Source organism: Bombina bombina, chromosome 6 (assembly GCF_027579735.1).
Source record: "Bombina bombina isolate aBomBom1 chromosome 6, aBomBom1.pri, whole genome shotgun sequence".
Classification (NCBI taxonomy): Eukaryota; Metazoa; Chordata; class Amphibia; order Anura; family Bombinatoridae; genus Bombina; species Bombina bombina.
The window spans coordinates 349619016-349632011 of NC_069504.1; the positions used below are offsets into that span (position 1 = coordinate 349619016).

General features: G+C 41.0%; 1 protein-coding gene across 1 annotated transcript in view; it reads left to right on the forward strand.

The window, feature by feature from the left end:
- CCDC87 (coiled-coil domain containing 87) overlaps positions 1 to 12996 on the forward strand; it is a 179720-nt gene that overhangs the window by 31544 nt on the left and 135180 nt on the right. Inside the window, exon 3 of the mRNA XM_053719255.1 lies at positions 1255 to 1505. Coding sequence (XP_053575230.1) covers positions 1255 to 1505 — 251 coding nt within the window. The remainder of the gene's footprint in view (positions 1 to 1254; positions 1506 to 12996) is intronic.

Consider the following 12996-nt stretch of genomic DNA (forward strand, 5'->3'; position numbering starts at 1 on the left):
TTTATTCTTCTCATTCCTTGGGCCTTGTGATGCGCACGTAGGCGGCAATATATAAATAGGTATAAAAATATACAAATACATCATGTGCCTACTCATTGGTATTTTTAAGCACAAAGCAATATTATACAATAGTCAGAAATAGGTATAAACAGATACTAGATTTAGACATAACAAAACCTTTACAAAAAGGCTATTCATTTTAGAGATTTTATTGAAATCTATTAATCATGATTTTTTAGATCAGTTGAAACAAAATGTATTTTAAAACCACTAGTGCTTGTTTGTAGCATAACTAGAGAAGATGTCAAAATTATCTAGTCTTCAAAAAATATAATTTTTATCAAGCATTAAAGTGATGGTAAACTTTTCTGTAAACAGATGTGAAATGTTAGCGATATTTTAGATGGAGTTTAATTAATCAGTTGTAATGAAAATGCGCTAGAACTTACTTTTTAATGTTGCGCTGAAATTTAAATACCCAAGACTCTCTAATGGTTTGAACTGTGCTCCAATCAGCGCTCTAGCCATACGGCACTCACACATGTTTTGTGTGGCTAGAGCACCGATTGGAAATTCAAATTACTTTTGATGTGGGTGGCTGAAGCGCCGGTTCTTTACTACTAATTCCCCAGCTTTGCACAACCAACATTGTTATATGTATATAATTTATAACCTTTAAACCTCTTAATTTCTGACTGTTTCTAAGCCTCTGCAGACCACTTATCTCACTGCATTTTATTAGCCTTTCACAGCCAGGCAGTGCTAGTTCATGTGTGCCATAGATAACATGGTGCTCAATCCCGTGGATTTATTTATGAAGCAGCACTAATTGGTTAAAATGTAAGTTTGTAAATAGCACTGAGATAAGGTAGCAGTCTGCATAGGCTTAGCTACAAGGTAATCACAGAGGTAAAAAGTATATTAATATAACAGTGTTGGTTATGCAAACCTGGGGAATGGGTAATTAAGGTATTATTTATCTTTTTAATCAATAAAACATTTTGAGTAGACTTTCCCTTTAAGAAGTAGTTTTATATATATATATATATATATATATATATATATATATATATATATATATATATTTATAAATATATATGTCACACTTCCATAAATAAACTCTGTGGAGAAATATAATATATAATAAATTTCTAAGGATTTAAATATCTTGAAGAACACAGTTATTAGAGACATTACTATTTCATTTAACCCTTTCTTTCCACCTATTTAAAATGCTTATCTGTCTGTCCCTAGGAGGAGATTATTCTAAGTGAAGTAAAATGTGTCTGTGATAGCATCCCGCACGTTGTATACACTGCATTACTGACTGCAAGCGAAAAAAAATATCTACATCAGCGCCTCATTTCCCATATTGTGATTGTTTCTGAGCAGCTGTTTTTCTGCTACTTACATAAAGTGGAATGGAATAAAATGCAGTCTGTTTTTTCTGACGAAGCTAATTTAACACGTCTCAAAGCTCAGCTGCTACTTGATTGCTCTAAATTGTAAGTACTGCTATTTTACTTGATAAATATTTTTTTTTTGGTCAAATCATTATAATTGGAACTTTAGAGGTAGCTTTTTATTCAATCAGAGAGCTGACATTTTTTTAGCCATCCATTTAAAGAATTTTATTGCAGGAATACATCTGCTCACCATTAGACGTATTTATTTTTACGCTTACGTATAACGTTTACTATTCTGGCCTCAGACTTCCATCATGAGACTTGTTTAAACACTGAGAAGGAAGGTTTTATGGCTTTTGATCTGGTCATGTTGGATCCATAGGGCTCCATTTATTAAGCAGCGGATGCTGCTCTGGAGGGCCATTGTTTAAGGCTTGTCATAAGACCGCTGCTCCTTAACTTGTCCGCCACAGTCTAGCGCAAAAATGCATGCAGTGGGTACATAAGTTCCCTCAGATAATAGATTTATTTGAGGGCTCATAATAAAATTCACTTGAACTTTTTTGTTTTCATTTAATTTATTGCTTTACATTTTCTATGTAAATTTAACATATAAGGCTTAAAGGGACAGTCTACTTGAACATTTGTATTGTTTAAAAAGGTATTTAATCCGTTTATTACCCATTCCCCAGTTTTGCATAACCAACACAGTTATATTAATACTAGTAGATAAGCCTGCCCAGAGGGCAGTCTAATTATTTTTTAAACTACAGATGTAGAAACAGCGTATCTCTTATATAAATATTTAAGCTACAGGTGTAGCAATACTATAATTTTAATGGACTACTATCTTAAATATATGATTAACCCCTAAACTGCAAAACCCCCACATCGCAATAAACCTAATTACCCTATTAACCCCTAAACTGCAAACCCCCCACATCGCAATACACCTAATTACCCTATTAACCCCTAAACCTCAATGCCCCCACATCACAATAAACCTAATTACCCTATTAAACCCTAAACCGCAAAAAACCCACATCGCAATAAACCTTATTAGCCTATTAACCCTAAACCCCCCACATTGCAATAAACCTATTTACCCTATTAACCCCTGAACCGCAAAACCCCCACATAGCAATAAACCTAATTACCCTATTAACCCCTAAACCGCAAAACCCCCATATCGCAATAGACCTAATTACCCTATTAACCCTTAAACCGTAAACCCCCCACATCGCAATAAACCTAATTACCCTATTAACCTCTAAACCCCCCACATTTCAATACACCTAATTACCCTATTAACCCCTAAACCGCAAAACCCCCCGTATTGCAATAAACCTAATTACCCTATTAACCCCTACATAGCAATAAACCTATTTACCCTATTAACCCCTAAACCGCAAAACCCCTACATCGCAATAAACCTATTTACCCTATTAACCCCTAAACCGCAAAACTCCTACATTGCAATAAACCTATTTAACTTATTAACCCTTTAAACCGCCAAAACCCACAATGCAAATAACTATTTAAATAACTAAGTACACTAACCTAACACCCCCTAACCTAACAACCCCTAACCTAGCACCCCATTAAATAAACCCACATTACCTAAACTAATACATTCTAAAGTTACAAAAAATTAAAAAAACTAAGTTTACAAACAATAAATAAAGGCTAACATTACAGAAAATAAAAAATCAAATTACCAAATTTAACAAAATTAAACCTAATCTCTATGAAAATAAAAATGACCCCCCAAAATAAAAACACCCCCTACTCTAAGAATAAACTACCAGTAGCCCTTAAAAGGGCTTTTTGCAGGGCATTGCCCCTAGATAATCAGCTCTTTTACAAAAAATATACAATGTCCCAACTAACATTAAACCCCCCACCCCCCAAAATAAAAGAACCTAACACTAAAAAACCTAAACTACCCATTGCCCTGAAAAGGGAATTTGTTTGGGCATTGCCTTTTAAAGGGCATTTAGCTCTTTTACTGCCCATCCCTAATCTAAATAAAACAAACCCCTCCAAAAAACCCTTAAAAAAATCCTAAGTCTAACCCCCAGGTTAGTACTCACGGCGGAGAAGGTCCTGTTCCAGGCGGTGAAGTCTTCTTCCAAGCGCAACCTCTTCTTCTTCCAGGAACATCCTGCACGGAGCAGGGCTGAAGACTGAAGACCGCGGAGCTGAAGACCGGCTGTTCAAATCAGCCAATAGGATGAGAGCAAGTGAAATTCTATTGGCTATTCAAATCAGCCAATAGAATTTCACTTGCTCTTATCCTATTGGCTGTGTAAATCATTGAGTAGCTTTCATCCTATTGGCTGATTTGAATTGGAAGAATCAAATCAGCCAATAGGAATTCAAGGGACGCCATCTTTAATCGCGTACCTTGAATTCACTATTCAGTGTACAGCAGAGATCATACGAAGAGGATCCTCCACGCTCCATGGCTCCACGGTCGATGGTCTGCAGTTCCAGGGTCGCCGGTCTTCAGCTCCGCTCCACGCAGAATGTTCCTGGAAGAAGAAGAGGTTGCGCTTGGAAGAAGACTTCACTGCCTGGAACAGGACCTTCTCCGCCGGACTTCAGGAACCGTGAGTACCAACCTGGGGGTTAGACTTAGGCTTTTTTAAGGTTTTTTTTTTGGAGGGTTGTTTTATTTAGATTAGGGATGGGCAGTAAAATAGTTAAATGCCCTTTTAACGGCAATGCCCAGACAAATGCCCTTTTCAGGACAATGGGTAGTTTAGGTTTTTTAGTGTTAGGTTCTTTTATTTTGGGAGTTGGGGGGGTTTAATGTTAGGCTGGACTTTGTATATTTTTGTAAAAGAGCTGATTATCTTGGGGCAATGCCCTACAAAAAGCCCTTTTAAGGGCTACTGGTTGTTTATTCTTAGAGTAGGGAATGTTTTTATTTTGGGGGGAAAATAGGTTTATTGCGATGTAGAGGTTTTGCGGTTTAGGGGTTAATAGGGAAATTAGATATATAGCAATGTGGGGGTTTTGCTGTTTAGGAGTTAATACTTCGTGTAGGATTTTTTTTTTATATATATTTCGTGCGGGCAGTGTTTTTTATTTTAAAAATACTTGATGTGGGTGTTTTTTTTTTTTTTTTTAATACTTGATGCGGGCGGTTAGTTTTTTAAAAAAAATACTTTAATGTGGGCAATTAGTTGTTGCTTTTGTAAAGCTCTGTTTGCCTTCGCTGCATCCACCGGGATGCAGCGTAAGGGATTCCGAAAATGGCAGGGTGGTGAAAGAATCCACCTTTCACCACCCTGCCATTTTCGGAATTCACCTGGATGCAGCTTCACTGCATCCAGGTGAATTCTTTTGTCCTTGCACTGCCAACATTCCATTGAGGATGCCTGTGCAACTGCCGAAGGCGACGGACATTACAAACGCAATTATAGTATAGATACATTTTACCTCTGTGATTACCTTGTATCTAAGCCTCTGGAGACTGCCCTCTTATCTCAGTAATTGTTGCAAACTTGCATTTCAGCCAATTAGTGCTAGTTCCTGTATAACTCCATGGGAGTGAGCACAATGTTATCTATATGGCACACATGAACTAGCACTCTAGCTGTGAAAAGCTATTAAAAATGCACTTAGATAATATTCGGCGGTTTAGAAGTTATAAAGTATATTAATATAACAGTGTTGGTTGTGCAAAGCTGTGGAATGGGTAGTAAATGTGTTATCTATCTTTTTAAAGAATAAAAAAAGGAAACTGTCCCTTTAACATACACATACCCACATATACCCCTGACCCCTTCCCACTCCTGATTCTTGTCATAAACCTTAACTTTTCCCCTAAACCTTTTTTCCATCTTAATGGGAGGAGAGTCCACTGCTTCATTCATTACTTGTGGGAATTAATAACCTGGCCACCAGGAGGAGGCAAAGACACCCCAGCCAAAGGCTTAAAAACCTCCGCCACTCCCCTCATCCCCCAATCATTCTTTGCCTTTTGTCACAGGAGGTTGGCAGAGAAGTGTCGGAAGATTCGGAGTAGTCTCTTATGGAGGTTAGTACTCTTCGCAATGGGACTGGAGTTTTAAGTAGTCCTGTCAGCCTCTCAGTGAGAGCATGGGTGAAAGTTAGAGTCTGGAGATGCAGGGAGAGTCTATCTGCGAAACCATCCCAACTCAGATTAACAGCTTCATAAGCAATCAATGTTGACGAGTTTCAATGCCTGCTTTCTGCTCAAGTCCATGTCAAGAGCGACGCTACTAACCTGTCACACTTGAAAGGCCGTGTTCCTGTTCCATGGTGTAGATTCTGGTAAGATTGTTTCAATTTATACATATGATAACGTAAGAAGACAGGGTAACAGTGTGTCTCCTTTTATCTGTATAGAATCAAGGGTTAATACCCCAGGAATAGAGGTTATTGAACAGAGGGGGGATTTGTTCACAATCTTGTCTACTGTTTATTATGTTTATGCTGTGACATGTGTGAGATCCTGCTAAAAGAAGTGCTAGCTACGTTAGAGGTTCCGGAGCCGAAATTTCCGGCGAAACCTTTGATCCCTAAACTAGATAGGGTTTACGAGGACAGGGTGGTACCACAGACCTTCCCGGTTCCCATTAAAATGGCTAATATTATTAAGAATGAATGGGAGAAACTTGGCTTATCATTTTTCCCCTCTTCTTCTTTTATAAAGCTGTTCCGGGGGCGGAGCCAACAGCGTGCAAGAAAGGTCGCAAATTTTCAGAGCTCCGGAACATTTTGCGATAATAGGGATCTAAGACTGGACTTAGACTCATTATTGGCATTTACTATAAGTGGATTGCCTTTCTAAAGCCTTGTATGATGTACATACGGCCATTTTATCTCCCTCGTGGGAGCATAGCTGTTATGATGGACTCTCGTCTAATACTTGCTGAAATTGGAAGACTCCTAACTTATCACAGGAAAACACTCTTTGCAACTGTACATAGCACCATTGTTCTGGAGGAAAAATGCGGACCTGCGAAGGCAAGAGTTCTGGTCTCGGCCGAAGTGGCTATCACTAAGGGGGATGCTTTGGGGCCCCAGCATCCTTCACGCCCTCCTAGCTTTGCACCGGCTGACACAGAGACATCTAGTACAGCTGAAGTGACTGCCGCTGAGAGCACACTACCTGAAGCGACTCCCAAAAGCCAAGCAAGTGCGGACTTCACTCGCATAGAGCATGGGCCAAAGGAAACTCTCAAGTATTTTGGTGCTCCTAGTACTGCTTTTCATTTGGCCGCCCTAAGTATTTCCCCAATGGCCTTACAACTCAGAATGGCATCGCGTCAACTCCCTCCTACTTACAGTCAAAGCTACCTACCTTGTTCTTTCCGGCATTTCATCCCTGAGATGCATGCTGTAGAGGCACACTTTGAGCTTGAGGCACAGAGGGTCAGGATGGGTGTTGGGTAGAAAAGACAGGCTACTTTCTATGCAGATAGAATTGGCAACAACACGGCAGACTCTAAATTAACTTTTGCACCGGACAGCTTTACCATAGACCTCCTCTAAATCCCATATGAGCCCATCCTGGCTGGGATTCCGGACTTTATGTCTCATTACAATTACCGCTGTCTTTTATTATGAAGTGTGCAGGCTTAGTGTAGCGGGTTGCTAGTTTCTATAATGTTACATTACAAGTGGAGGCCATTGTACCCAGTCAGAGTACATGGGTGATGTTATGGGTTTTTTTGTTTGTTTTTTCCCTTTAGATAGCTGTTTTAGCACCAATGCTGTTACATATGTAAAGTGTTTTCAGATGTGAAAGAGAAATGATAATTTCTCTGGCTATTTTTTACTCTCACTCAGAGTTTTAAAGTACTAACCTATTCATCTGTGGAAGTGATTACAACTGGCACAGGGGGACATATTGTATAGCAACATGATGCTTGTTATGTTACTTGAGTGGGCTGGACCACTGTTAAAGCTCTTATTTTAGGCATCCTGATCTTATACCATCAATGTTTATCCTGATATGCTTCCCCAAGCAACTATTTGATATATCAATTGTACTGTTGTAATCCTCCTACCAGACCATATGTATTAGCCCTGTGCATATAGCTTCTCATACCGTCCATATTTGCTGTTTATTCAGTTATGTCTCCTTGAGTGACTCTCCCACAAATCACTCCCGGGAACTGTTAAATCCTCTTTTAGGGAGTAAGTGTCCTGATACACATAAAACTCCATTTGTAGTGTCAGAATTTTATTTTATTAGCTTTGATATTCACTCACCATGTTTCAAGAGCCTTTGTACTAATCTCAGCCCTGTTGGGTTTTAAATATGTAACAAATATGTCACCTTTAGCTGTTGCACATAACCCTTGAGATTCGTTGTTATACGTTTTAATCCTTTACCATATTTGATGTACAGGGAGCTATTTAAACGGTTCAATGAACACGTATTATTCTGGTCCTCATTAAGTGAGCTCATAGTAACCATTATATGTTTGAGCCTTTCATACAAGGAATTTATTTGTAGTACTTCACTCTATATGTGCTAACCCTATATATATAGTCTACTGATTATTTTACCTTACTCTTTTGCTTGAGACTTTGGTCTCCTACGCTATATATTTTACTCATTGTATTCAGCCTACTACCTCCCCCCCCATAGTGGAATATACCTCCTAATTTAGGAGGGTTAACTTTGCGGCTTCTCTTGTCTATGCCGCACCCTTACTATTAGACGTGCTACAACAGTTCTTGTCATAAATACAAATACGCATTATAAAGCAATAGTTCACTACAAGAACTCTAAGAAATAAAAAATAAAATGGAAGTTCAACATTTGGGAACCTAGAGTGGTCTCTTCCAGTTAGAGGGTACCTCCTGTAGCTTTGCACTCTCTATATTAATAAGTGGTCCATGAGCGGCCTCAAGTATCAACTAGGAGGTTTACAGTTATGATAGACAAGCATTTTATCTATACTCCCATGATATTTCATTATTGTATATTGTTTACTCTAATTTCCTATTGCTTGTATGTTTCTTACCAGTTAATCTATATGTTTTTGTTTTGATGCCATGACATGCATGTAAGCCTTTAACTGAACTTCAATAAAAAAAAATAAAAAAAATAAAAAGCTGTTCCCCGTTCCGGACTCGCAGCTCGAGCTGTGGGGGGCCATTCCTAAGGTGGATGGTGCTATTTCCACTCTCGCTAAGTGAACGACTATCTCTCTCGAAGATAGCTCTTCGTTCAAGGAGCCCATGGACAAAAAATTGGAGTCCATGTTAAGAAAGATGTTCCAACTCACAGGGTTCATTTTTCAACCAGCAGCGGCAGTCGCTGCGGTGGCTGGAGCTGCTACCTATTTGTGTGACGCTCTGTCAGCTATGGTCGAGGTGGAGACTCCCCTCAAGGAGATACAGGAATGAATTAAGGCCTTAAGGGTAGCTCATTCATTCATCTGTGCCAAGACTTCAGGTTTTTCTGTTCTGGCCCATAGGGCTCTGTGGTTAAAGTCGTGGTCTGCGGACATGACTTCCAAGTCTAGATTACTTTCCCTCCCGTTTTAGGGAAAGGTTTTCTTTGGTCCTGGTTTGGACTTTATTATATCCACGGTCACGGGGGGCAAGGGTGCTTTCCTACCACAGGATAAGAAAATGAAGCCTAAGGGTTTTACTTTTTGTCCCCAGCAGCCTGCCACGAAAACCGAGCAGTCCAAGGGATCTTGGAAACCATCTCACTCTTGGAACTAGACCAAGCAGAGTAAGAAGCCCATCGAGAAAAAATCGTCATGAAGGGGCGGCCCCCGATCCGTCTCTGGGTTGCGTAGGGGGCAGACTATCTCTTTTTACAGAGTCTTGGATAAGAGATGTTCAGGACCCTTGGGTTCTGGAGGTCATAGTCCAGGGCTACAGGATAGGATTCAAGACTCATCCGCCCAGAGGCAGATTCCTTCTGTCAAATCTATCTTCAAGACCAGAGAAGAGAGACGCCTTCCTAGGTTGTGTGAGGGATCTCTCCTCTCTGTGAGTTATCTCCCCAGTCCCTCTAGCAGAAAGAGGTCGGGGATATTATTCAAACGTTTTTGTGGTCCCAAAGAAGGAGGGCACGTTTCGCCCAATTCTGGACCTAAAGTGCATAAACAAGTTTCTGTCAATCCCATCATTCAAAATGGAGATGATAAGATCGATTCTGCCCCTAGTTCAAGAGGGACAATTTATGATGACAATACACCTGAAGGATGCTTACCTTCACGTACCAATCCACAACGACCACTTCAAATTCCTAAGATTCACATTTCTGGACCACCACTACCAGTTTGTGGCCCTACCATTCGGTCTGGCAACTGCCCCAAGAGTCTTTACGAAGGTTCTGGGAGCACTGCTCGTGGTTGCGAGAGCCAAAGGTATTGCAGTGGATCCTTATCTGGAACGATATCCTGGTCCAGGCTCCATCCTGCAGTCTCACGGAGGGTCACTCGAGGGCTCTTCTTCTTCTCCTTCGATCCCATGGATGTAAGATAAATGAAGGAATGAGTTCTCTGGTCCCCAGCAACAGGGTGGAATAATAGATTCCGTATCCATTAATATATTTTTGACAGATCAGAGACATTCCAAGATTGCGTACAACTATCTTGCCCTTCAGACCTCCTCAAGGACATCTGTGGCCAGGTGTATGGAGGTGATTGGGCTCATGGTATCCAGCATAGATGTCATTCCATTCCCCAGGTTCCATCTCAGACCTCTTCAGTTATGCATGTTGAGACAGTGGACGGCGATCACTCAGATCTATCCCAAAAGATTTCTCTGGACAATCGAGTGAGGGAATCCCTATCTTGGTGGATCTGCCTGGGACATCTGTCTTAGGGGACATCCTTCTTGAGACCATCTGGGGAGATTGTGACCACGGACGCAACTCTATCAGGATGGGGTACTGTTTGGAGTGCCAGAAGGGCACAGGGCAGGTGGGCTCGAGAGGAGTCAACTCTACCAATAAATATTCTGGAACTTTGAGCGATATTCAATGCTCTGAGGGCTTGGCTCCACCTGGGGGTCATCCCGATTTATCAGATTCCAGTCAGACAACATTACCTCGGTGGCTTACATAAACCATCAGGGGGAACGAGGAGTATCTCGGATTCTAGAATGGGCAGAGACCCACAACTATTCACTCTCAGCGATCCACATTCTGGATGTGGACAACTGAAAGCAGATTTTCTTAGCAGACAATAGTTTCATCCGGGGGAATGGTATCTCCATCCCAAGGTGTTTGCGGAGATCTGCAACAAATAGGGGATGCCAGAGATAGACCTCATGGTGTCCAGACTCAACTTCAAGCTACCCAGATACGGGTCACGGTCCAGGGACCCCAGGCAGAGCTGATAGATGCCTTAGAAGTGCCTTGGGAGTTTAACCTAATTTACATTTTTCCACTGTTGCCACTCTTACCTCAAGTGGTGGCCCGCATCAAACAGGAGCAAGCTTCAACCATTTTGATTGCTGTTTGATTGCCATTGTGGCCGTGGAGGACGTGATTTGCGGATAATAGTGGGGATGTCATTGTCTCCTCCTTGGAGGTTACCTTGTCCCAGAGATCTACTGGTTCAGGGTCCCTTTCTATACCAAAAGCTTGATTCTCTGAGGCTGACTGCGAGGTGATTGAACGCCTCGTCTTGGCCAAGAGAGGTTTTTCCGAGAGAGTGATCGATACTCTCATCCAGGCCAGGAAACCGGTCACTCCTGGTGTGAGGAACATGGATATCCCTGGCACAAGGTTAGGGTATCCAAGATTCTGGCCTTTCTCCAGGATGGTCTGGATAAAGGTCTTGCCGCCAGTTCCTTAAGGGGACAGATTTCGGCTTTATCGGTGCTGCTACACAAGAAGCTTGCGGAGCTCCCTGATATTCAGTCCTTTGGTCAGGCTCTGGTTAGGATCAGACCTGTCTTTAGAAGTTCGTCTCCTCCTTGGAGCTTAAACTTGGTTCTTAAGATTTTGCAGAGGGCTCCGTTTGGGCCTATGCATTCGCTTGACATTAAGATTCTTTCCTGGAAGGTTCTATTCCTACTAGCTATCGCGTCGCCCAGCAGAGTCTCTGAGTTAGCGGGTTTGCACTGTGACCAACCTTACTTGGTTTTTCACGCTGACAAGGCTGTTCCTAGCACTGGTTTGGGGTTTCTTCCCAAGGTTGTGTCTAATCATAATATCAATCAGGAAATAGTAGTTCCTTCCTTGTGTCCTAAACCTTCTTCATTTAAGGAAAGGTTACTTCATAACTTGGATGTGGTCCGGGCCTTGAAGTTTTATCTTCAGGCCACAAAGGACTTAAGAAAGACTTTGTCTTTATTTGTGGTGTATTCAGGGAATTGCAAGGGGCAGAGGACCTCTTCTACTTCTCTGTCTTTCTGGTTGAGAAGCATTATACGTTTGGCCTATGAGACAGCAGGACATAAGCCTCCTCAGAGGATTACAGCTCACTCAACTAGGTTGTGGCCTCTTCTTGGGCCTTTAAGAATGAGGCTTCTATGGAGCTGATTTGTAAGGGGGCTACTTGGTTTTCCTTACATACATTTTACAAGTTTGATGTTTTTGCTATTGGGAGAAAGGTTTTGCAGGCTGTGGTGCCCTCAGTTTAGGGTCCGCCTCCTATTGCCCTCCCGTTTTTTTCATTCAGTGTCCTCTAGAGCTTAGGTATTTGTTCCCACAAGTAAAGAATGAAGCAGTGGACTCCCCTCCCATTAAAATGGAACACATTAATTATGCTTACCTGATAATTTCATTTCCATCTGTGGGAGAAGAGTCCACTGCTCCCGCCTGTTTCTCCGGACGGTGAACCTAAATTTAGTATTATTCTTCTGGCACCATTTATACCCTGATATTTCTTCTACTGTTCCTTGTTCCCTTGGCAGGATGGCTGGGGGATGAGGGGAGTGGGGGAGGTATTTCAGCCTTTTGGCTGGGGTGTATTTGCCTCCTCCTGGTGGCCAGGTTCTTAATTCCCACAAGAAATGAATGAAGCAGTAGACTCTCCTCCCACAGATGGAAATGAAATGATCAGGTAAGCATAATTTATGTTTTCTTTTCATTTCCATTAATTTATTTCTATAGAAGTATGTGTTTTTGAATGCACAATAAGAAGCATTAATACTTAAAGGAACAGGAAACCCCAAAATCTTCTTTCATGATTTGGATAGAACATACAATTTTAAACAAATTTTCAATTTATTTCACATCTGGTTAGCCAGTCACAAGAGACAAATGTGTGCAGGCACCAATCAGCAGCTAGCTCCCACTAGTGTAGGATATGTGCATACTATTTTTCAACAAGGAATACCAAGAGAAGGAAGCACATTTTAAAATAAAAGCGAATTTAAAAGTGTCTTTAAAAAAATCAGAATCATGCAAGGTTAATTATGACTTTCCAATCCCTTTAAAGGGACACTGAACCCAAATTTTTTCTTTTGTGATTTAGATAGAGCATTACATTTTAAGCAACTTTCTAATTTACTCCTATTATCAAATTTTCTTCATTCTCTTGGTATCTTTATTTGAAATGCAAGAATTTAAGTTTAGATGTCGGCCCATTTTTGGTGAACAACCTGGGTTGTTCTTGCTGATTGGTGG